Source organism: Littorina saxatilis, linkage group LG4 (genome assembly GCF_037325665.1).
Source record: "Littorina saxatilis isolate snail1 linkage group LG4, US_GU_Lsax_2.0, whole genome shotgun sequence".
Classification (NCBI taxonomy): domain Eukaryota; kingdom Metazoa; phylum Mollusca; class Gastropoda; order Littorinimorpha; family Littorinidae; genus Littorina; species Littorina saxatilis.
Genome location: NC_090248.1, coordinates 50579961 through 50606700, shown reverse-complemented (window position 1 = coordinate 50606700; position 26740 = coordinate 50579961). Strand labels below are relative to the sequence as shown.

The 26740-nt window shown below is 40.0% G+C and overlaps 2 protein-coding genes across 5 annotated transcripts in view; one reads left to right on the top strand and one right to left on the bottom strand.

The window, feature by feature from the left end:
* The window catches only part of LOC138965013 (molybdate-anion transporter-like), a 30166-nt gene extending 14341 nt beyond the window's left edge, over positions 1-15825 (bottom strand). For all 3 annotated transcript variants that reach the window (XM_070337136.1, XM_070337137.1, XM_070337138.1), the window contains exons 1-3: positions 15551-15825; positions 5509-5653; positions 630-690 (exon numbers count right to left, since the gene is read on the bottom strand). In XM_070337136.1, coding sequence (XP_070193237.1) covers positions 630-690; positions 5509-5653; positions 15551-15698 — 354 coding nt within the window. In that variant the 5' untranslated portion in view covers positions 15699-15825. The remainder of the gene's footprint in view (positions 1-629; positions 691-5508; positions 5654-15550) is intronic.
* The window catches only part of LOC138965016 (monoglyceride lipase-like), a 234316-nt gene continuing 223384 nt past the window's right edge, over positions 15809-26740 (top strand). For both annotated transcript variants that reach the window (XM_070337141.1, XM_070337140.1), the window contains exons 1-4: positions 15809-16001; positions 20867-20973; positions 21518-21654; positions 23133-23243. In XM_070337141.1, the coding sequence (XP_070193242.1) occupies positions 15901-16001; positions 20867-20973; positions 21518-21654; positions 23133-23243 (456 nt within the window). In that variant the 5' untranslated portion in view covers positions 15809-15900. The remainder of the gene's footprint in view (positions 16002-20866; positions 20974-21517; positions 21655-23132; positions 23244-26740) is intronic.

Genomic DNA, 26740 nt, shown 5'->3' with positions numbered 1-26740 from the left:
TCTGCATACCTGTAATTTATAGAAAAGGAGACAGCTGGTCATAAGCTATGGGCAAAAACCTTGGCCTTTGCCACTAAACTGTTTTCTTGAATTTGTACACCTCAGGAGATAAAAAAAAAAACCCAGACCATATATAAACGATAGGCTGGGACGTACTTGGCCAATTTTTTTAATAATTTAAGTGTGAACTAAGAAACAAAAGCAAAGAATTGAATCAAAAACAAAGAAGTACATCAATGAATGAGAAAGACAGAGGAACGCCTAAGGTGGTTGGAAAAGCAATCAAAAGAGAGTGCACACATTACGCCAAAGAATATTACATTTATAGAAAAAGAGAGAAAGAGCAAGAGAGAGGCAGAGACATAGACAGAGAGAGAGAGAGGGGGGGGGGGGGGAGGAAGAGACAGCGAGAAATTCTACAGGCAAGACAGGAGAGATGTCACAGCAAAACAGATGAAAAAGAACAAACAAAATGCATTCAATACACTGTTCATGGTGCCCTTTCTCACCGTCTATAAACAGCATTATCCATTGCAACAAAAGCAAAAAAAAATTCACAAAATTTCTGATGAAGATGATTGATCACATACATTTACTGCATTTACTGCAATAAAAGTTTTTAATATTACCTTTGTGACACAGGCCATGCTGTACAGGATTCCATACAGGATGCAGTTGGCTCTCCGACCACTGTGTAACAGTGAAAGAAAAACATGTTCATCAGATCTCTATAAACAAGATATAATTATATGAAAATAAAATCTGAGATCATTATAACTGTAAACACAAAAATAAATACAAAGTGAAAGCTATACACTGGTGAAAACAGACATGCACTTCACCAAATTCGAATTTTCCAGAAATGCGCTGTACGAGCTTGAGAAAGATTGTTTTTTGGGATATAATGCTTGGGCGTGAGCTATTGAAAAAAATGTTGTTTTTTAATGTTAACTATCGCTTTGATCAGCAAAACTATCTTTTGCTGTAAGTGTATAAGAAAACCTGTCCAAGGTCATCAAGTGTACTGGGGTTGTTTAAATTATTTAAATTGCAGGCATGCATGCATGCGTTTGTATGTTTGCACGTAAACTACTTTTTGATGTTTCACCTGATGTGAGTCGATCGAAAGCTGTGTAAACACACTGGTTGGAGCAGGAACCTATACTGGCATTTGCATATTTGTATTTTGAACAAATCATTAACTGTGCCTCTGCATTCATATTACTGTACAATTTTACTTTCCCGCTCAACCATGGCCCTACCAATCCATCCCCGTTATCTTTGACTTTTTATGGTAATTAAATCACTTTAAACAAACAAACCAAATGTATTCTACCGCTACCGCCTATGTTCAATACACAAAGAGTGCTTGGAAAACTCAACATGAATTGCAACAACAGAATGGAGCCTTCCATTAGAAATAGCATTCTCACTTCCTTTTTACATTTAGTCAAGTTTTGACTAAATGTTTTAACATACAGGGGGAATCGAGACGAGGGTCGTGGTGTATGTGTGTGTGTGTGTGTGTCTGTGCTTGTGTGTGTGTACAGCGATTCAGAGTAAACTACTGGACCGATCTTTATGAAATTTTACATGAGAGTTCCTGGGTATGATATCCCCAGACGGTTTTTTCCTTTTTTGGATTAATGTCTTTGATGACGTACGTCATATCCGGCTTTTTGTAAAAATTGAGGCGGCACTGTCACACCCTCATTTTTCAATCAAATTGATTGAAATTTTGGCCAAGCAATCTTCGACGAAGGCCTGACTTTGGTATTGCATTTCAGCATGGAGGCTTAAAAATTAATTAATGACTTTGGTCATTTTAAAAAATCTAAAAATTGTAATTAAAATTATTTTGTTATAAAATAATCCAAAATTACCTTCATCTTATTCTTCATCACTTTCTAATTCAAAAAACATATAAATATGTTATATTCGGATTAAAAACAAGCTCTGAAAATTAAAAATATAAAAATAATGATTAAAATAAAATTTTCGAAATTGATTTACAGCAGTCCCTGCAATGTACGGCCCCCGGCGTGAGCGGACACCTGACATGTACGGACACATTTGCTCGGCACGGAGTGTTTTCCTTCTATATTTGCCCCCCCTTAAACGGACACCTGCAAAACGTGGACGCGGACACTCATTTTCGGTCCCAACAGCAGGTCATACCTCCAATGTACGGACAGACCATCGTCAAATTTTCACCACAACAAAATCGATAACAGAGCAGTCCGGCTCTTGGTACAAACATCACAGCCGCAATGGCGTGACGACAGTCACTGGTAACTTGAGTGCAACTGTACCCATCAGGAGGCCGGGGGTAGTTTTGGTCAGGAGTGGAGTACATGCGAAGATGCCAACATGAAACTGCACTGTGCTCTTTATTCTTGTCTGTTGGACGTAAACAACAGAAACCACAGTCGATGAAGGTCCTGAGCGAAAGAGAGTGAAAAACCGGCCACAGTTCTCAGCATCGTGTGTAACCACTTTCATTGACAAGATACTCTTGTTTCCCCTCAGCCTTGACCAGTGAGTCGGTTGCCTAATCTGTGAACCCTTCAGTTGTCTTGCTTTGTCAAAAGTTACGACACAGTCAACTGGTTTTGCTCTGAGTGAACAGTTGGAGCTGACCTCTCTGGCCACAGCCCCAAACAGTACATGGCTGTGGAGGGAGTGAGAGAGAGAGGGAGGGAGGGAGGGGGGGTGGAGGGGTAGCTGGCTAAACTCGGTGGGGTGTCCGGTGTCACTGCATGTCAGCAGGAAGAGCATTGGAGAGAAATAGAGAGGTGTACTCTTCCACACAATTTCCAAGCATCAGTTGTCAGGGCTTGGGGTAGGCATTTAGTGAGGGAGAGTGAGAGCTGTGTTATGTACAGTGTATTTCCGACTGAAGAGTGAAAAGTCACTGCCATGCCACATGATCGGCATGCAGTCAATAAAGCCAGACAAGATGAAAATAAATTACATGATTATGACATGCAGCTCTATCTGCTGCTATTTATTCAAACTGGTTTTCAAGCTTATTCTTGCAAAGCATCTGCACACGCTCCTCTGTGCTGTGTTTGTGTGGCTGCTTTCGTATGTCAGTGCATGGTGAGTGTGTTCACTGCCTTGAGGATTTATTTTATCTCTTCTTTTCAACACTTTTCATACAAATCATTTTTACAGAACGTATTAGGAGTTTATTGTTTAGCAGCCACAAGAAGTGATTAGCATAGACTCAATGCTGTTGTTTGTGTGTCTCTGTGTGTGTATGGGGGAGGGGGTGGTGTGGTCACCCCTCCCGTGACCGGACACCTGCAATGTACGGACAGTTTTGCTATGGCCCAAGGGTGTCCGTTCATGAGAGGGACTGCTGTAAAAACATTTTCATCTTATTTCTTGTCGGTTCCTGATTCCAAAAACATATAGATATGATATGTTTGGATTAAAAACACGCTCAGAAAGTTAAAACGAAGAGAGGTACAGAAAAGCGTGCTATGCAGCACAGCGCAACCACATCCGCGCTAAACAGTCTCATTAATTTCACTGCGTTTTGCATGAGCGGCGGACTATGGTCATTGTGAAAAAATGCAGTGCGTTCAGTTTGATTCTGTGAGTTCCACAGCTTGACTAAATGTAGTAATTTCGCCTTACGCGACTTGTTTATGTTAATTTTGCAAATAGCAGGATCTAAATCCCCGGAGTTCAATATGGTATCCCAATTCATGGCAAGCAAACAAAATAAATCAGCAATTTTCCTGTCTGTTCGCCACAATGTTTATTGATCAAAAAGAAAAAGCAATTTCACGCTAACAACTGACATAAGTTATATGCAGCTGTGTGTGGATCATGTTTAAAATCCATTTCCCCCTCTGTTGGCTGCTGTGTGGCATGTCTCAACTAAAGAAGCTCATTCACTCATAGCGCAGCACAGCACGTACTGCTGTTGCCAACCTGACGCAACTTTAATAGAGATAAGGCTGGTTGGGGAAAGGGACAGAGAGAGTGAGCTTGAACATTTCAACAGGTCCTAAAGATAAGAGTAAATATAGCATGACTTCCCTTCTTTGTCTCTGTTATTTTAGTGAGAAAATATCTGGCGATATTTCTTCGTAGGCCTAAAATTCGGCCATGACCAAGGCAAAATAACTTGCGCAGCCGCAGAAACAAGAAAAAGGAAATCTTTTATGAAATGATTGGGAGCCACGCAAATTTGACCTCTTGATTCCGACCATGAACCCGCTGTTGATAATCTGGAAGGTCGTACCAGAGATGCAGATCTATCTCTGGTTGTGCTGATTCATAGATTCAACATACAAACTGCAGAGCCTCGAGTGACGTCATCATATTCATTAACCCAGTCTCGACAAAATATCACGCGATACCATGGATGGACGGAGCTGTAACTTATACACATCACCTCACAGTTACAAAATTGTAATGACACAACATACTCTAGCTGTGGTGATATTTATGTGCAGGAATGATTGCAAGAGTCCAGGTGTTCCTGCTCCAGTACGCCACACAATTATGGCTTGAAACTTTGAGGCTAAAATTAATAGCAAAGCTAACTTGCTTGCACACACAAATTTTAACAACAGCTAAAATGTCTCTTCTTCAATCAAATATAAATGTTTTGGCCCCAAGGGCTTGATCCTAGCTTATTTAGCATAGACAATGGCAACAATGTTTTTGAACATTTTCCCCCGGGCGATTAAGGATGAATGAGTGATATAATTATTCTGAAGGGATGAACCATTTGACATTTTATCTAAATTTTAATGTACATATAAAACTTAATGCAGAATTCCCCCAAAATAATGTTACATAGTCCTACAAGTGTATTTTCCAGCAAGCTTAGCAAGATACACATCATGAAATAAATCCATGTAGTTGAGATTTTGTGCACGCCCACACAAGCATACATTCTGTCAGTCCTGTCTATATTTGTGTGTGTGTGTGTTTGCATGGTTGACTGGTTTTGTTATAGGGATTGAGCTATTAAGTGTCAAGGACAGGATCTCTCTCTGTGAATCAGGACATGAAATGGACTCTTGAATACATGAAGTGTTGCAACAATATCTTTTTTTCAACTCAAACTGATCAGATCTATGTAAACTATTTTATGATGTGTGTGTGTGTGTGTGTGTGTGTGTGTGTGTGTATGTGGGTGTGTGTGTGTGTGTGTGTGTGTGTGTGTGTGTGTGTGTGTGTGTGTGTGTGTGTGTGTGTGTGTGTGTGTGTGTGTGTGTGTGTGTGTGCGTGCGTGCTTGAGCATGTGTGAATGATAATTCAGTATAATGAACTGAGACAAGAGAAGAAAAAAACAAAGATACTTAATAAACTTCTAATTTCAAAACCAAGGACCCTGATAACGACAACAGAAAAAGACCCAGTGGAAAGAATCAACAAGAGGATATTCAATTCACCCTTTGAGCAGAAAGCTCCAGACAAATTCTCACACGCATGCTAAAGCTTTTAAACGGGCCATATAATGGGACCAATGACAACACTTACTATCGATCAGCAAAAGAGCCAACAACAGTTCCAAAGATCATGCTGGATCCAAAGCCAGCCACAAAGAGAACCTCAATCTGGTGGGCGCTCATTCCATAGCTGTCGTACAGGGCATAGACGTGAGGGCCTTGCAACCAGTCTCCCGCTGAAAGAAAATAATATTGTACATGTGAGCTTTGCAAAGCAAATCCACCATGTAGTCATTCAAACGTTTCACCTGTTGATGCCTAGCTGCTTCTGCAATTCAAGGTATGAGATTGAACTTGATGATCAGTTCATCCGATCACATGTTTATTCTGATCCTTACTGAACAAGCTTTAAAGGCACAGTAAGCCTCCAGTAAACCATCACAGATACTGACTGTCAGGCTTTTACACACAGTACAAACACCCCATTTGAACGCTCACCAAACGAGAACATCCTACGTATAAAAGAGCGAGCAATTTTTAAAGAATTAATTTTGCGCCGATTGCTAAGAGACATCGAACCGTGGTGCGTTTTTGCGCTAGACCTAACTTTTAAAATCTAAATAATAAATTGACAGCTTGTTACACAAACATTCTTAAATCATAAAAGAATTCTTTTTTCATCAAGACAAGATCCGAGTACAATTCGAAGTTTTAAAAGTTTGAAAAAAGAAAAGCCCGGAAGCAGGGTTACGCAAGGCCGTGGTTCTCGTAGCAGGCGACGGTTTATAAGCATCGCCAGTCCCCTCTGAAGAGTCAAATGCCATCGCTAGAGTTCTTGTGAACCACAGCCGTTTGTTTCGTGCATAGTCAGGGGTACATAATAACATGCCATAGCAGATAAGCTCACAATCACATTGAGTCGCATTCAAATTACTAACTGACGACTACTTTGTGAAAAAGGGAAACTGGATCACACGGGTTCACGATGGCTCAGGGGTAAGATAAACCACGCAAAAATAAATTCTTTGAAAATTGGTGAGCGTTCAAATGAAAGGGTGTTTGTACTGTGTGTAAAAGCCTGACAGTATCTGTGATGGTTTACGGGAGGCGTACTGTGCCTTTAACTTTGATGTGTCTTGTTACAAGAAAGCTTATAAAAGATATCAAACAATCTTCATGGAGATAATTGAAAGAAATATAAAACAAAGACTAAAGGAAACAACGGCATGGTGGTTTTTGATGTCAAATGAATCAATACTGTAGCAAAATTCAGACACGCACAGTATTATACCTCTCCTACTTATAGGCAAACGCTTTCACACAAACACATTCTCTGGCCATACACATGATTTTTATACACATACCATAAACTACCTTTTATGTACCCACCCCCTTATGCACCCATTATGATCGTAAGTGTAATTGGGGTTGGTTTACTTGTACCTAATGTGCAGGATTAGGTCCATGTGAGAAATAGCAATATATAACTATATATTGATTACTTGGAATAAAAATTTCATAGGATACATTTTTTTACAATAATGTCTACCCTCTTTCTCTGTGCTAGAGACATGGCAGAATGGAACCTGGAAACTAAAACCACAAAAATCCCTTTTTAATACAATACAATACTTAATACAACAAGAAGAGCAAACGCTCGATCGAGTCACTTTCGCAGTTCTGAATATTATATGAGGCATCAGATGGACAGGAAGAAATTGCTATTCACAACACAATGAGTCACGTTCACATAAAATTTGAGCCCGGTCACTTTTATAGTTTCCGAGAAAAGCCCAACGTTAAGTTGTGTGTTGCCGAACAGAAAAGGCTAGTTATCTCCCTTGTTTTTCTGATAACGTTCGTAAAAGGCTACAGATGTAAATACTTTGATGTAAAGAATAATCCTACAAAGTTTCAATCACATCCGATGAACTTTGTCAAAGATATAAAATGTCTAATTTTTCCTTTGACGCTGACCTGTGACCTTGAAAAAGGTCAAAGGTCAACGAAACCATCGTTAAAGTGTAGAGGTCATTGGAGGTCACGACTAAACAAAATATGAGCCCGATCGCTTTGATAGTTTCCGAGAAAAGTCCAACGTTAAGGTGGTGTCTACGGACGGCCGGCCGGACGGCCGGCCGGCCGGCCGGACAGACTAACACTGACCGATTACATAGAGTCACTTTTTCTCAAGTGACTCAATAAATCATATATCATGTTCAAAAATTTAAGATTTAACACCAAAAGGGGTCAATAATGCCCACCGCACTTACGGAAGCAAAGTTTAAATTTTTGCATTGATCATCTTGTAGTTATAAAAACAGATCCATGCAGACGTTTACCTTCAAAAAGAGTTGCATCTGGACAGATCTATATAAAAAATCTACAGTTTAGGTTCTTTCTTTGTTTTTGCCCAGAAGGGATTTTATTGTGTAATTAATAGATGATGTTCCAATTGTTCATAAATAACTGTGTTATGAACATCGCCAGGGGTTGTGAAAGAGACACCCCCCCCCCCCCCCCCTCCCCTAAGCGAGTCAAATATGTGCAGATTTAAAAAAAACCATGCGCATCATATCGAGCGGACACTGCATAACAATTAACATACACATCGGAGTATTTATTCATTGCTTGTTTAAACTGGTCGGCTATAAGTTATTTTTTGACTCACTAATTTAGTGGCTGGCATATGGCCCTTTGTGGTCGGCTGGGCGTTAAGCAAACAAACAAACAAAAAGTGGCTGGCGCATTTATCTTCCACAACATTTGAAAATCCTGACAATTATATCAGGAAAACGTCAATTTTGTGATTCCCATGCCAACCATTAGAATTAATTCAGAAAAAAGGACTGCACAGAAAGCAGTCAAGCCATTGGTTTTGTGTGTTCTGTGAAGGATTGATCTATAAAGCTTATCCAAAATAAAAGCATGGGCAGATCTGTGGTTCTTTAGAAATTGGTTTGTATGGGAATTATAGGAAGTTGCCTTTATAAAAAGGAGGAAGTGAGTCTAATTAAACTCTGGGGCCACAAAACGGTGGATCTTCCTAAAAACTGTTAAACTTAAAGATCTACCGCCACGTACAGCATCAGTTATTCAGGAAAAACACAAATGCTCAAAACTAACTCAAGCAAACTTAATTTTTCCTCTATTCAAACAGTGCAGTAAATGTTGACACGGCTCCACCCAAATCAAAGCCACCCTGTAAAGTCACACCCTGAATACACCCGAGTAACACTAACAAGCCAGCTCAACTCAGACTTTCTATTCAGCTTCAAGTGCACACAGCCAGAATGCTTCTCAACCCAACAAGGTGCAAAGTAGGTCACTTTTTGTCACAAAGAAGTCAAGACTTCATGGCATTCAGAAATAAATGTGCAAGTTGCAACACATGGTGATGTCTATTCTGTATCATGTTAATAATGGGGGTTGCCTTTACATGTGTAGTATCACTGATGTTAAATCTTGGATGGTCGATAACAAACTTAAGCTGAATGATAAGACTGAAGTCTTACTACTGTATGCAAAAAGAAGAACACTACATTTCCCTCAAATAGGCAACACCGACATTCTTTTCTCACCATCAGCTAGAAACCTTGGATTCACCCTTTCATCTGACATGACCCTTAACAAACATATATATATCTTTAGTCTGACCAGGGCCGGACCAAATAAGTTGTAAGGGGGGGGGGGGGTTCCCCCTTTTTTGGGGGGGCAAATCAGCGAAGTGGCGAAGCCACAAGTGCGCGCCTGCAAAGCAGGCGCGCGAACTAGGGGGGTCCGGGGGCATGCTCCCCCGGAAAATTTTTGAAAAACGGTTAAAATCTGTGCAATATCTGGTGCATTCTGGGCCTTGTTTTGAGGGTTAAGAGCAGCATTGTGGGGGGGGGGGGGGGGTTACCTTTTTCTCATCGGATTTCACATTGAATAAAATTTGTTAGAGACACACACAAAATTTATTTAAAAAATAAAAAAATAAAAAAATAAAAACACACTCAAAGCAAGGTACATGCTTTTTCCAGGGGTGGGGTTCCGGAACCCCTGGAACCCCCCCCTGGGTCCGGCCCTGAGTCTGTAGAGCAGCTTATTTTGAGCTTCGTAAGATCAGCACCATTCGCCACACACTCTCCTCTCAAACAACTAACACTCTTGTCTGTGCCTTTGTTCTTTCTAAACTTGACTACTGCAACTCTCTTCTCTCTGGCTGTCCTCTGTACCTCCTGCATAAACTACAAAAAGTCAAAAACTCGGCAGCACGCCTCATTCTGAAAGCACGAAAACAAGATCGCGCAACACCACTTCTTCACACACTGCACTGGTTACCTATTCAAGCCCGCATTGACTACAAACTGTCCACCCTCTGCTTTTACTTCTTTTCTGGCTCGTCTCCTGCTTACTTCTCTGAACTCCTCACCGTCTATTCTCCAGCAAGACAACTCCGTGCCTCTTCTGACTGTCGCACCCTCACCATTCCACACACCAAAACCAAAACATACGGACAACGCACTTTTACTTTCTGCGCACCCACACAATGGAATTCTCTCCCCTTTCACATCTGCCAGTCTCAGTCACCCCAAGCATTCAAACGAGCCCTTAAAACGCACCTCTTCATGAAACACAACCCCTGATTTTGTTTTCTCAGTCCATCAGTAGGCTACATGTAGTGTATTTGTTGTTTTAGTGATAATGTGATAATGTATACACCTAGGGCTGTTGTGAGTATTGTTCATAACATGTTCCGTTTGATTAAGGGTATTCAGCTGGTATTTCCTTGTTTTCACTACCTATTTTATTCATGTTTTTATTACTTAGTTAGAGGAAGAATCTTTTGTAATGTATGTTTGATGGTGTATGCTTTTAATTAAGCGTTGCCGACTATGAATGTAGATGTAAATGCTTGTAGTTGTATAACTGTGTTTTAATTTTAAATGTGTCAAGCGCAAAGAGCATAATTGTAAAGTTATGATGTTGCGCTATATAAATGCTCATTTATTATTATTATTATAGTACTTAAGTATTAAGTAGTCCGTCAACGGTATATTATGTGCATGGTCTAGCTATATTATAGCCAGCAGTATAGCACACCTGCATGGGCACATAGGGGCTCCTGTAGTCCTAGGATATATATCTATATATATGTATATAGATTCAAAACTGGTAATAATTTACTGCCTGCATGTGCACACTGTGAATGTGATACACATGTATCAAAGTTCAAATTTAGTACTAGTAGCTTGGTTACAAACCATGTAGGTGCAATTTTTTTTAAGTATGCAAGTTGCAACATTTTGTGGCTGATGTGCAGGTGTGTATTCAGCATGCCTGGCTTGCATCCTTCCAATGTAATCAGATCGAGTGTCCTAGCTCCATATTTTCCACATGTTTTTATATTTTACATTTTAAAGAAAATTATATCGATGTTAGACGCGTTTGATCGATCTGCGCGATCGCGCTGCGCGTTTGGTGGATCAATCAAACGCGCACACATCGATCGATGTGTGCGCATTTGATCGATGCAAAGAATACAAAGAATCCAAGAATCGTTAAAACGCGCAGCTCTTATACTTGCGCATTTGGACGATCTGTCACAAAGTAAGTCCCTACCACACACACACATCGCACGCCGGAAGTGACAAGTTTCAAATACAGGAATGTTCCGAAATATACCCCAACAACGTTTTTGATTACAATTCAGCTCCTTTTTTTGTTGTTTTTGATTACTGCTGAGCTCTATTCACATAGGCTCAAGTTAGTTTTATTGCTTCACTCTCTCTTGATTGCTTCATTCTCTCTTCATTCGTTTAACTGATACATGATGGAGAGGTTTAGGCACACACTCAGGGTCCCCACTGGTTTTTAGAAACAAAATTCCATGACTTTTCCATGAGCCTCAATAACATTTTCCATGACTAGATCCACAGGTCGCCATTTCCGAACACGCAAACTTTTTACGTCTTGTCACTGCCAGTTTTGACACTGGTTTGCTTTGCACTGAATTTGAGTCAGTTTCTACGCAGTGTCTCTTCGACAAGCAAATCAAGCATTTGCTACGCAGTCAGATTATCGGTAATGTTTGCTGGTCCTGTCATGTCACTAAACTGGACTGGACCAGCCACTGTTTGTATCGATCTGCACTTTCGTAAATTCCGTTTCGTAACCGTCACTGTGACTTGACGAACTGTCATTTTTTTCACCGCGACCGGGGATACACAGTTCATTGCGAAGATCTTCCTTGGTAATTCGTTCCAATTCCGCATACTTTTTGTTGTCAAGAAACAACTCGAAAGAAAGTTTCAAACTCATCATCCTCCATCTTGCTTGTCGAAGCGCTAAAGTAGATCAAAGTACTTTATCGCTGCAAAAACAAAAGCAGAAAACTTCGACGAAACCGACTCAAATGCAGCGCAGACAACACGACGAGATAACGGAAGGAAGTGAGCTTCGCTTTGGCTCAAGTGCTGTTAAAAATACCGTTATTCTCGTATGCAAATACGAACGGGAAGTTGGTCTTACGAACAAGCCTTGTGCTGGCGACGCAAATCGCTGCTGGCTGGCAAAGGCGGGGGGGCGACGAAAATAGCCGCTGGCGTGCTAAAGGTTAATTTTTTCTTTCTTATTTTTGTTAAATTCCATGACTTTCCATGACTTGAATTGAAATTCCATGACTTTCCAGGCCTGGAAAATTAAAAATAAAATTCCATGACTTTCCAGGTTTTCCATGACCTGTACAAACCCTGCACACTGCAAGTGGAGGCAGATACATCAGCCATGTGTCCCAAATCAAGGTTGATGTCAAGCGAAAAGTTCAATACGGTTGTGAACCACCTAAGAGACACACACGCACACACACACACACACAAACATGCACTTACATACACCCAGACACATACACACCCAGACACACACACACCCACACACTGATACACACACATGCACAACCCTCTACACACACACACACACACACACAGTGACACACACAAACACACGTGCGCACACACACACACACACATAAAACACACACACAACTTTCACAAGCCAGGAGACGGTGGGCTTGCTCCAAATGTGCACAGGACGAGAAGTTGAAGTAGACGACAGGGAAGCAGACCGGACTTCGGTATTGCATTTCAGGACGGAGGTTTAAAAATTAATTGATGACTTTGGTCATTTAAAATCTGAAAATTGTAATTAAAATTATTTTTTTTATAAAATGATCCAAAATTACTGTTAATTTATTCTTTATCATGTTCTGATTCCAAAAACATATAAATATGATATATTCGGATTAAAAACAAGCTCTGAAAATTAAAAATATAAAAATTATGATTAAAATTAAATTTCCGAAATCGTTTTACTTTTAAAAACAATTTCATCTTATTCCTTGTCAGTTCCTGATTCCAAAAATATACAGATATGATATGTTTGGATTAAAAACACGCTCAGAAAGTTAAAACGAAGAGAGGTACAGAAAAGCGTGCTATGCAGCACAGCGAAACCACTACCGCGCTGAACAGGCTCGTCAGTTTCACTCCGTTTTGCACAAGCGGCGGACTACGGTCATTGTGAAAAAATGCAATGCGTTCAGTTTCATTCTGTGAGTTCCACAGCTTGACTAAATGTAGTAATTTCGCCTTACGCGACTTGTTTTAAATGTCCTACAGATTGTTGTTTCGACACTTATAGCTAGGCCTATACTTCTGGTCATAACTTCCGGTCATTGCCAGCAGACGTGTGTGTGCGTAGTACGGTGGTGATTTGTGAGACGGATCGTCCAAATGCGCAAGTATATAAAAGCTGCGCGTTTTAACGATTCTTGTATTCTTTGTATCGATCAAACGTGCACACATCGATCCACCAAACGCGCAGCACGATCGCGCAGATCGATCAAACGCGCCTAACATCTACATAAGCCTCTAACTTTGTCAAGTTTGTAACACCACCCGGCCTTCATTATTTTCATCTCCTCACGTGAAGTAAGAATTTATAAATATATTCTCTACCAGGCTTTTGACAGTGACACACACACTGACACACCCACACAAAATGAAACAAGTCGCGTAGGGCGAAATTACTACATTTAGTCAAGCTGTGGAACTAACAGAATGAAACTGAACTCACTGCATTTTTACAGCAAGAGCGTATACTCGTAGCATTGTCAGTCCACCGCTCGATGCAATGGCAGTGAAATTGACAAGAAGAGCGGGGTAGTAGTTGCGCTGAGAAGGATAGCACGCTTTTCTTTATCTCTATTCTTTTTAACTTTCTGAGCGTGTTTTTAATCCAAACATATCACATCTATATGTTTTTGGAATCAGGAACCCACAAGGAATAAGATGAAATTGTTTTTAAATCGATTTCGGAAATTTAATTTTAATAATAATTTTTGTATTTTTAATTTTCAGAGCTAGTTTTTAATCCAAATATAACATATTTATATGTTTTTGGAATCAGAAAATGATGAAGAATAAGATAAACGTAAATTTGGATCGTTTTAAAAACAATTTCTTTTTTTTACAATTTTCAGATTTTTAATGACCAAAGTCATTAATTAATTTTAAGCCACCAAGCTGAAATGCAATACCAAAGTCCGGCCTTCGTCGAAGATTGCTGGGCCAAAATTTCAATCAATTTGATTGAAAAATGAGGGTGTGACAGTGCCGCCTCAACTTTTACAAAAAGCCGGATATGACGTCATCAAAGATATTTATCAAAAAAAAGAAATAAACGTCCGGGGATATCATTCCCAGGAACTCTCACATCAAATTTCATAAAGATCGGTCCAGTAGTTTGGTCTGAATCGCTCTACACACACACACACACAGACAGACACACATACACACACACCACGACCCTCGTCTCGATTCCCCCCTCTACGTTAAAACATTTAGTCAAAACTTGACTAAATGTAACAAGTCGCGTAAGGCGAAAATACAATATTTAGTCAAGTAGCTGCCATTTTTCAGCAAGACCGTATACTCGCAGCATCGTCAGTCCACCGCTCATGGCAAAGGCAGTGAAATTGACAAGAAGAGCGGGGTAGTAGTTGCGCTAAGAAGGATAGCACGCTTTTCTGTACCTCTCTTTGTTTTAACTTTCTGAGCGTGTTTTTAATCCAAACATATCATATCTATATGTTTTTGGAATCAGGAACCGACAAGGAATAAGATGAAAGTGTTTTTAAATTGATTTGGACAATTTAATTTTGATAATAATTTTTATATATTTAATTTTCAGAGCTTGTTTTTAATCCGAATATAACATATTTATGTTTTTGGAATCAGCAAATGATGGAGAATAAGATAAACGTAAATTTGGATCGTTTTATACATTTTTATTTTTTTTACACAATTTTCCGATTTTTAATGACCAAAGTCATAAATTAATTTTTAAGCCACCACGCTGAAATGCAATACCGAAGTCCGGGCTTCGTCGAAGATTACTTGACCAAAATTTGAACCAATTTGGTTGAAAAATGAGGGCGTGACAGTGCCGCCTCAACTTTCACGAAAAGCCGGATATGACGTCATCAAAGACATTTATCAAAAAAATGAAAAAAACGTTCGGGGATTTCATACCCAGGAACTCTCATGTCAAATTTCATAAAGATCGGTCCAGTAGTTTAGTCTGAATCGCTCTACACACACACACACACGCACGCACGCACACACGCCCGCACACATACACACACACCACGACCCTCGTTTCGATTCCCCCTCGATGTTAAAATATTTAGTCAAAACTTGACTAAATATAATAAAAAAGAAAGCTCTTTGTACATATGCACTGATGCAGTGATGCACAGACAAAGACGCAGTCACTGCAGGTTTCAATCTAAACCCACCGTTTAACTTCTGCAGCCCTGCCCCGTTCAGTTTTACCCTAGCTTCCTGTAACCATCGCTACTGATCGATCCGTTCTGTACCGATCAACCGTCCCTCAAGTCAAATACGTTTTTATACGCCCTATTTAATAATTTATACACGATTATGATTTGCTAAAGATGATGATAAACCAAAAGAGAGCAGATCAAGCAGAACGTACAGTTACCCTAAGACGCGTGTTTACACAGAAATACAGGAGCTACACTGTACAAAGTAAACTGTGACCATCAGAGCGGTGACGGAAAGCACACGTACCCATAGCCAGCATGTAGACCAGCAAGTAAGAACGCTGGAACTGAGCAAATCCAGGAGCTGTGACTGCAGGAAGCGCCGCCCGTGTCACGAAGTATATCACGGCACAGACGCCTGCCAGGAACCAAAATCCTCCCAGGAATATGTTCATCTTGCCGGTGATCACTCTCTGTTATTGATGTGAAAATACTGTCGCGTTTAGCCTGATCGCGAGCCAACCGTGCACTGACTTGAAGTTGAAGGAAAGCTTCGACGGCCTCCGCGACAGTTCAAAGGAAAAGAGCACTCCGCAGGAAACTTGTGAATGACATTTCGCGAGTTACCGCCCCTGTTGTTGTTGATTTTAACTCAACATGGCTGACACCGAAAGCGAAGCCAGAGACTCCTCCTTCACAAATGCGGATGGCAAGAAGATATTCTGCCACTACTGGTGCGATGACATTAAGGATCCAAGGTATGGGGTTATGGTGAACTTTGCTTACTGTTTTACCCCCATTTACATCGGCACAAACAAAACTAGCAGAGCGTAACATACAGTCTAACACCGTCACAAGGCTATCTTGTTTGCAGTACACTTGTACCTGGTCTGAATTTCCAACTCCAAAAGTTTGAATTAGGTTAATTGGAATATTTACAGCCGGCAAAAAATACTATATAGCTACCTTGATGTATGTAATGATTATGCTATGGTAAGGAACCAAAAGTTATAAATAGTATAAGGCCAAAAAAAAATAGGTCTGTTTACGGTAACATAGGCCAAAAAAATAGGGTCGGTAGGTCGGGATTTTTTTTTTCTTTTTTTCCCCCAAAAACCATATTTTTACGTTATTTTGCAAAAAAAACAAAAGATTTTTTTTTTCTTTTTTTTCTTCTTTTTTTTCTCCCAAATGCTAAAAAAAAGTCTAGGGACGCGCGAAAAAAATAGGGTCGGTCGGGTTACCGTAAACAGACTATTTTTTGGGGGGGGCCTAAATAATTTAGAGGATCTAGAGTAGGTGCGCAGGTACGGTGTCCGTATCCCTTCAGGCTTGAAAGCGCAAACTTCGGAGCTGTGGCTTCGATCGCCACTCTATAAATTGCTACAGCTACTGCGGGCTGTCGGCCTTTCTTGGCTGCCATTGGTTGGTTTAGAGGGGAATCCCCTAATTATGTAGAACTAGAAGTCCGTTTCTAACGTCATTCATCTGAGCCTCGGACCGTACCGGGTTTTCCTTCATCCGTACTAGCTGTTATCTGTATCTGTAGGGTACGTCGCTAGCATCCAGATTGCTGGCTTTGGCGCGACGGGTGGGTGTGCGCAGCGACGTCGTCTAGCGGCGGCTGAGTGGACAACTATGTTGTCCAGGTGATTCCACTCTATTGTGGATCGTGGTAAGAACAACTGTCTGTATAGTGTATTGTTCGGTGTTGCAGCGTGGTACAGCGAAACACCTGGTTTTTTTTTATGTAATTGAAATTAATTGTCTATGGGGTTGCTACCAACGTAGTCTGCTGTTTGTCTTCTGGGTCGAATCATGCGGCCAGCACGTTGAGGGGTCAGGAATTTGTCTGGAGGCATTGCCGGCACCAGCCCCTCAACCACCTCGTAGTAAAAAGTCAGGCGGAGGTGCACTCGTCGTTCCTGGAGAGTCGGGAGGTTGTGGCGTGTCAGGAGGCCTGTAACAAAGCCAGGACGTCTTGATCGGTAGTCGTTGGCGATGAAACGTGCTGCAGTGCACTGTATGCGTTCCATCCTATCAATGTCCTGCGCTTGGTACGGGTCCCAGACTACGGCTCCGTACTCAAGGAGGGGTCGGACAAGGGCCAGGTAGGCATTTCGTGTGCAGGCTGCCGGGCAGTGGCGGAGGTTTCTGCGTAGGAAACCAAGAGTACAGTTTGCTTTCTTGGTGATGGTGCTGATATGGTTTCTCCACTTGAGGTCGTCAGAAAATAGGATGCCTAGGTATGGGTTGGAAGGGACAGTTTTGAGGATGGTGTTGTTGAGGGAGTACATGAAGGTGGAGGGTGGTTTGAGGGAGATGCTCATGACATAGCACTTGGTGGCGTTGAAGCGCATTCCCCATTTCTCTGCCCAGCACGCTTCAGGTCCTCTTGTAGGGTGTGGTGGTCGTTGAAGGTGTCGATCTCTCTGTAAACGAGACAGTCGTCGGCGAACAGCCTAACCTGGGATCTAACTGCCTGCGGGAGGTCGTTGATGTGGCTGAGAAAGAGGAGTGGGCCCAACACGGTGCCTTGTGGGACGCCTGAGTCGACGGTAGTGGGCTGGGACGTACTGCCTTCAACGACGACTTGCATGCTGCGTTCCGTGAGGAAGCAGTGAAGCCATGCGTGGAAGGGGCCTGTGATGCCATAGTTGGCCAACTTGAGGAGGAGCCGGTCGTGGGGGACGGTGTCGAATGCTTTGGAAAAGTCTAGTATGGCCATGTCAATTTGTTTGCCTTGACCCATACCCGGGTAAGCCTCAATACGTACCCTACTACCCTGGTCCGTCTGTCGTTGTTTTTAACCAAGTTAAGGGTTGTAGAAAATTGTTTGCATACCTATAATTATGTATGATTGCTTGTCTGTAATGTTATGGTGAATAGGCATATTAGTCTATGTGTGTGTGTAATGTCAACAACAACAAAAAGTTAAGAAATAGAAAACTGACCAGATCTTAGTAACAAACAATAACAGTATCACAATCAAGTCATCCAAGTAACCAGTATATATTCAAATCTGTAACATAATAAATTAACAAAAAGTAATGAGTAGGCCATAAAACAGACATTGGCTTCAAAAACAAAATCAGAGTAAATTAAAAGTGGGTACGGACTGAGGATGACCCTGATTTTTTCAGGCCCCGGGACCGTACCCCTTTAAACTCTGCTGAACGCTACGTTATGTTTTGACAAATACCCATGAAACTTGACTGAAAGCATACTTTTAACCCCCATAATCGTGTTAAGCGTGAAAAATACATCTAGGAGCTGTACGACCATTTAAAACAACCATATCAACTGAATTGATCGAGTTGAAAACTTACCGGTTTCAACAAGCAGAAAGCAAAAGTAGAAGTGGGTTTGCCGTGTAGGCTGGTAAGGCGGTAAAGTATGGACTGGGTGGCCGAGTGGTAACGCACTTGCGCTCGGAAGCGAGAGGTTGCGAGTTCGACCCTGGGTCAGGGCGTTAGCTATTTTCTCCCCCCTTTCCTAACCTAGGTGGTGGGTTCAAGTGCTAGTCTTTCGGATGAGACGAAAAACCGAGGTCCCTTCGTGTACACTACATCACGTTAAAGATCCCACGATTGACAAAAGGGTCTTTCCTGGCAAAATTGTATAGGCATAGATAAAAATGTCCACCAAAATACCCGTGTGACTTGGAATAATAGGCCGTGAAAAGTAGGATATGCACCGAAATGGCTGCGATCTGCTGGCCGATGTGAATGCGTGATGTATTGTGTAAATAAATTCCATCTCACACGGCATAAATAAATCCCTGCACCTTGAATATGTGCGCGATATCAATTGCATATAAAATAAATAAATCCGTACCCTTAGAATTGTTTTAACCCACAGAATACGCTCGATATAAGCCTCATATTGATTGATTGATTGATAAAGTGAGCGCGAACACGTCTTTGGCTGCAAGTATTCGCTGCCGGATAGTTCTAGTTTAAAAATAGACGCTTCACGAACCGACTGGAGGTCTACAGACGAGTAAAAGCAACGAAAACCGAAGGGGCACGGTCCGAGGAAGGGGTACGGACACCGGCACACTTACTCAATATTGAGTGGATTGCAATTTGCACAGAAATAAACAACTTAACAAGTCGCGTGAAGTGATATAAAAACATTTAGTCAAGCTGTCGGCATCAAAAGTAACAGATTAGCACCAACAAACAGTCATCGCGGAGATTATATTTAAGATAGTCTCGACTAAACACACCCAAAGACTGAGTCGGGTCACGCTCGTCTCCGTGTAGCGTGCAAACAGTACTTCGGCCTACTTAACCTATTTTCTGTAATTCTGAGCACATTTTTAGAGTAAACATGACATATGTATACATTTTTGAATTCAGACAAAATTGAGGAATGCGATGCCATCATTTTTTAATCTGTTAGTGAAAATTTTATTTTAATGACAACTTTAATTAGCAAACTAATTAACTAGTTTTTAAGCCTCCAAGGTGAAATGCAATACCAAAGTCCAGACTTCATCTAAGATTACTTGACTAAAATGTCAACCAAATTGGTTGAAAAATGAAGGCGTGACAGTGCAGCCTCAACTTTCACATAAAGCCTGATATGATGTCATCAAAGACATTTATCGAAAAAAATGAAAAAAAACCGATATGTGAGAGTGACATAGAACTATATATATATATATATATATATAGTATCATATAAAGTGAGAAACAGACACTCTGAGATCAATAAAGTATAGATCCGTGATATTCAGTTAATTACTAGTTGGAATTGATTAATGATAAACTTGTATGATCAAGTCTGTGAAGATATCCGCATTTTCACCAATGACAGTAAAGCATTTATAATTATTGATGTTCATGCACTGGTATGAGTGACAGAAACTTAAAATATTTTGGTAATTGTTTGATTTAAATAGTTACTAGAAAATAAAAAATAAAAATAAACAAAAAACCTATGTAAATTTTGCAGTTAACTGTCATGCAAATGCAGCATAATTAATACAGTTGCATGAACAGATTGTACACCAAGCACGATGGTATCTGGGCTAAACTTCCTCATTTTCTGTGTGTCAAGTGCATTTGACCAATTACATGAAGTGGAACTTAAGTGGAACAATTACAGTTATACATGTGAATTTTGTGATGTATGCAAATTAACACTTAAGTATTACCATTGATGGCACAATTGCTGCCATCAAGCTTTTTATGTGGCATGTTAGAGCATATATATATATATATATATATATATAAATAATTAATATACGAATTGAATGTTTTACATGTGTACGTATTTAAGAAGGAATAGGCGGATGTAACCTGTTTTGCATATAAATATCTTACTAAAGTTGGAATCTTGTATGAAAAAAGTGGGAACAGAACAGACTTTTATTATCTGACTGGAGGTTGAAATCAAAATGTTAATGTTTGTTTGGTGATTGTTTACAAGTACAATTGTTTGGTTAGGTAATTTGTTTATTTTGTTGGTAGTTTTACTTGTACACATATATTTTTATATTAAATGTGTGATTGGGGGGGGGGTCAGGGGGTAGAGTATTCAACATACAGATCCTGACATTAGAACATAAATCTTAGTTTTTCTCCAAGCTAGCGTTTAAGTGTCTTGTTTCCAGGGCCCTTATATTCATCTGTCATGGTGCAGGGGAACATTGTCTGTGGTACACTCCTCTGGCCCAGCTACTAAAAGAGGCTGGCTGCTATGTCTTTGCACATGATCACGGTAATCAATGGAACTTTTACACTACTATTGTTAAAATGTCAGACTCACATGCTTCTGTGACGTGCCAGCTGTGTGGGGATGCTAAAAAAAAGTCAGTTCATATATATATATGTAAATTGTTAGGGACCCGTCACTAAAAAGAATAATCTAGCAAACTACATGTACCTGTAAACCTGCGTTTGCCTGCTCACGACCAGCTGACAAGCCACATTTGTTTGGCACTCACATTTTTTTGTCAGACACAGCTGGTGAAATATAGTAAATTGATTTTTCTTGACAACAAAAAAGTTCAATTGTTTTTATTGTCAGACTTGTCTTGCTTTTTTCCCAGCTCAGTTTCTTGTGAATGTCGACCTGCTGACTGACAAGTAGAAATGTTGTCTGATTATGTAGCCGAGTCAGTAGTGTGACAAGCCGGTGACAAATTCTGGCTACGTTTATAACACAGATATGATTACAAAAGTAATACAATATTGCATTGAATTTTTTGGTTGTGAATATGAACCCTAATATCAATTTCATTAACAAGTTTTTTTTTCTCCAGTGGGTCATGGTCAGAGTGAAGGAGACAGAATGCACGTTGAAGATTTTCATGAGTACGTCCGAGACTGCTTTCACCACTTTGACCAGGTTGCTGAGCAATTCCCTAATGTCCCAAAGTTTGCCATTGGACACTCCATGGTATGCAAGATGTGTTTGTTTGTGTCTGAAATATAAATTAGGCTGCAGTGATCTCACAGTTTATTGAATAGATGATGTTCAAAAATGAATCTGTCAGGTTGTTATGGGTTGTGGAACTAGAAGATTTCTTTGAAAACTAACTGTCTGAGGCAATTAACCCCACATGACAATTTGGACTCAAGCGCTTGACTGACATCCCAGTGAAAATAACCTCCCATCATATGCTTTTTTTTTTATACTCACTTCCACTCAATGATACTCTCTTCTCGTTTGAAAGTTTGTGTGAATCTTGTCTGAATATTCAGTGCTGATGCGATAACATGTTTGCAATGAAAGGCAATTCTTCCACAACCCATAAAAAATAACAGTAACAAAGTAATTTCCAAAACTAATCTTTTCACAGGTGTTCATTTGCAGTTCAGCATAGCCTGGAAGAACTTATTTATCTTAACAAATAACCCATGGAGTTATCCGTTTGATCAAGAAATATATAATATTATAACGGATAACTCCATGGATTGGTATATTTGTATGTAGAACCTAATATACAATGTATTGTAATAAAAGCTGGTGACCTTTCTTCAAGTGAAATAGAAGAAGTCAGAAAATAACTCTGTCGGTTTGTATGCCAGTATGGGTTGTTAGAGAGTGACCTTTTCTTGCAAAACCTCCGACAAACAAAGGATTGACCTATCACTATCGAGAGGTCTGTTGAAAACACGATCCAGCTCCGGTACACGTGTACACGTGTTTCCGGCAGACCCCTCGCTAGTGATTGGTTCATCGTTTGTTTGTCGTAGGTTTTGCAAGAAAAGGTCACTCTTCCACAAACACCTACAAACCAGAAGGAGATAATTTCATTGATTCTCAGCATTTTTGTTGTATATTATCATGAACATTGTGGCAAGTAATTTACCACACCATGTTTTCTCAGATTTTGTTATCATATTCTCTGTAAATGTACCCTCATTTTTAGGACTCCTCCCTTTCTTAGTTTTTATGACCTGAGTTTCTTAGATTTTTGGAGGTCTCAAAAGGGGGTTCCCTTTCATATTTAATTTTTACCTTTTACCTAGACATTTTGCTCAGCTGGAGAGGAAGTTTTAAAGTGATACAATGACAAAACCATATTATAGGGCAACGTAAGTTTTGTACAAGCAAATGCAGATATGTGTGGAATGCTGGTGTTAGGGTCTAATTTTAGATGAAGTGAGAATTATCGTTTTGAAAAGGAGCCACAGATTTTAATGACCCAAGTCTTGTGTCGTCTTAATTCCATCAAAGTTCCTGATAATTTGATGGGTGTTTTTAATGTCATGGCTTATACTTTATCTTGTATTTTGAGTGTATTAGTTGTCAGTTAATGTCCCTGATAAATGTAAAGGCGTGTGAGGGCATACCTGCGATCATTATGAGTTGTTTACATGTAACATGTTGTAAGTTGCCGATGACTAACGTCTGATACCTTCTTCTTGCAGGGTGGTGCTATAACAATCATTTCTGCCATGGAGAGGACAGACTACTTTGACGGCATTATTTTGATTGCTCCTGCTGTCATTGCAGACCCTGTCACTGTAACACCTCTAAAGGTAGAATTTAGTGAATGCATCTCCTGGTGTTTTGAAGTTGTTGTTTTGTGTCACACTGCCTCTCTCGCTCCCTCTCTCTCTGTTTGTTTTTGTGTGTGTGTGTTTTTACATTTAGTCAAGTTTTGACTAAAATGTTTTAACATAGAGGGGGAATAGAGACGAGGGTCATGGTGTATGTGTGTGTGTCTGTCTGTCTGTGTGTGTGTGCGTAGAGCGATTCAGACTAAACTACTGGACCGATCTTTATGAAATTTGACATGAGAGTTCCTGGGAATGATATCCCCGGACGTTTTTTTCTTTTTTTCGATAAATGTCTTTGATGACGTCATATCCGGCTTTTTGTAAAAGTTGAGGCGGCACTGTCACACCCTCATTTTTCAATTAAAATGATTGAAATTTTGGCAAATCAATCTTCGACGAAGGCCGGGGTTTGGTATTGCATTTCAGCTTGGTGGCTTAAAAACTAATGAGTGAGTTTGGTCATTAAAAATCGGAAACTTGTAATTAAAATTATTTTTTTATTAAACGATCCAAAAACAATTTCATCTTATTCTTCGTCATTTTCTGATTCCAAAAACATATATATATGCTATATTTGGATTAAAAACAATCTCTGAAAATTAAAAATATAAAAATTATGATCAAAATTAAACTTCCGAAATCGATTCAAAAACTATTTCATCTTATTCCTTGTCGGTTCCTGATTCCAAAAACATATAGATATGATATGTTTAGGCTCGTCACTTTCACTGCCTTTTGCACTAGCGGCGGACTACGTTCAGTTTCATTCTGTGAGTTCCACAGCTTGACTAAATGTAGTAATTTCGCCTTACGCGACTTTTTTTTTTTTAATGTGAATTATATCTACCTTTTTTTATAATGTCAACACAATTTCACTGGTCCTTGTTAAAAAAAATATTAAAAATTGTACGTGCAAAGGTCACCAGTTTGCTACTGTGTGTGCAGTTTGTCAACAGCTGGTGCTTAAAATCAATGCACAGCAGTTTCTGATACTTTCATGTTTTTGAATCTGAAATTGTTATATGAAGTCTTATATCGCGCGCGTTTCTCCAGACTCGGACTCAAGGCGCAGGGATCTATTTATGCCGTGTGAGATGGAATTTTTTACACAATACATCACGCATTCACATCGACCAGCAGATCGCAGCCATTTCGGCGCATATCCTACTTTTCACGGCTTATTATTCCAAGTCACACGGGTATTTTGGTGGACTTTTTCTGTTGAGCTGTCTGTGTATGTAATATCTCCGACAGTATTTGGTTGCATTGATTTGGGGGGAGACTAGCGAGGGGTATTAGGATACAATTTTGATATTCACCTTGTCAAGGGTTTCACATTACAAGGTAGCCAGCAACACCGTTGTCAGTTATATTGTACATTGTGTATTGATTATCTACATGTATCCATACTCTACCGCCTCTGTGCCTGAGTTGATTTAATCTCCTGAGGTCATTTAATCTCCTGAGGTCATTTAATCTTTTATCTCATTTAAGAAATCTGTAGCTATATTGCTACTGCAGCCATGAACTTTACATGCTGACATTAATAGATTAGATATAGAATCCACTATTTCCCCCTCGCAAAGTGCTCACTCTGACTCTGAGACCACAATTGTAAATTCTTTGGTAAACCTGATGTTAAGACTGCAGCTTCTTTCATTAGGATTTGTCTGATGAAATGTAGCATTATACACCTATTAAATAACATTACACAACTGCTTACCATATCATCATATGTACATGTGTATGTACACACACTTTGAACAATATAAGATGTTTGGTGGCTTGTTGACAGACCAGCTTTTTTGTTGGTCCAACAGGGGATCATATCGTCTTTTGTTTCATCTTTATCGACCAAGGCCGCGGTTGATAAATATGAGACAAAAGGCGATATGCTCCCCGAGGACCAACAACAAAATGCTGGTCTGACGACAAACCAACAAACATCGTTTTTGTCATCATTTTGGTTGTGCAACAAAATGCACAATAACCCACAGGGAGACGAATTTTTAGAATCCAACTCCGGGCCACAAAGCATCGTCACAGTAGCTCGAGATAACACGTCAACCTTGTATGTGACGTCAAACGTAGCTTGTTGACGCTTTTTTTCCAGTCTGAAAATGTACAGAGCTGCTATCATACCTGTGAATTCAGTAAGTGTTGAGCATATTTCTTTTCTTTTTAAGTGTTTGTGACTTTTCGTTGTGGATTTTGTGATTACAGAGATAAGTTGCAAATTGACCATGAGTCGCCGCGGTAATTATTAACATTGATTGGGTCTTTGAGAGTGAATGCTTACAATCGTTGTCCTCGGAAACACAAATCCAAAGCCGCGATGGTTCCACACATCAAACAATCAGCCTGATTGGCTTTTACTTTGACAATCCACGTTTCACCTGAAAGCTCAAACCCATTCACCACCTCGATTTATTGCATGGGGAACATGAGATTTATTTACCAGGTGTTTGTGAATGAAAACTCGTGAAAATGATGACAACAATTAATATATGTTCAACATTTTGCAGTGGTTGTGAGTACATGGGTTTTAATTCAGTGTTCACATTCTGATTGTAATGAGACCTGTCTGCCTGTCTCTCCTTGTTCCTCTGTGTATCAATCCCTGTTTGTTTGTATGAGCTGATTACAATAACGTTAACAAGTTTATCGTCACGCTCATAAGAAAATACCTATCTCAGTGTTAGCCATTTTTGTAGTGAAACTACAGGGGAAGCTACTGGAAGAGTATCTATCATGTGTTAGAGAGTACAAACTCTCAGACCATCGGAAACCATTGCCATGGTAACGTAAGCAAAACTCCGGATCTCGTGTCTTGAGTTAGGCACTTTTTCTTTATGATACAGGAAGACTTGTTTTGAGAATGTGAAAGCATGCAAAAGCTCTTTAATTGTGGGTTGTTATGCAGTTTTGCTGATTGAAAATGTTGCTGTCAGCTCTTTATCTCACGTTTATCCAGCTGTCACCGCTCGAGATAGGCAGTTTGCAACTTACATGTACAAATAAAATGAGATTGGCAGATTGTTCAGAAACCAAAGAAAATGTTTGCATTTTTCTCAAAACAACAAAAGATTACATAGGCAATTATCTTATCAGCGTGACCTTATGCCTTCTGTGATCTGAAGCACAGGAGCTTGTATCCAATCGCCGGTCGATCATGATTTACTCCTTGTTCCATATATTTTCTCCTTATTCCATACAGTCTCCTTTCTACTACTATTTACTAATAAATAGTAGTAGTAAGGGTAAGCATGCAGCAGTAAATAATAAGCATGCAGGAGTAAATAATTATCGACCGGTGGTTGGATACAAGCTCCTGTGATCTGAAGCACCAATTAGCTTTTTTCCAGACAGGAATTAGATCTGAGTGACGCGCAGCGTAATGTATAATGCTGATCTCATGTTTGTAGGTGTTTCATCCTTTTCTTTTCGTTTAGAAGCTCACAAATGCTGTACATTTC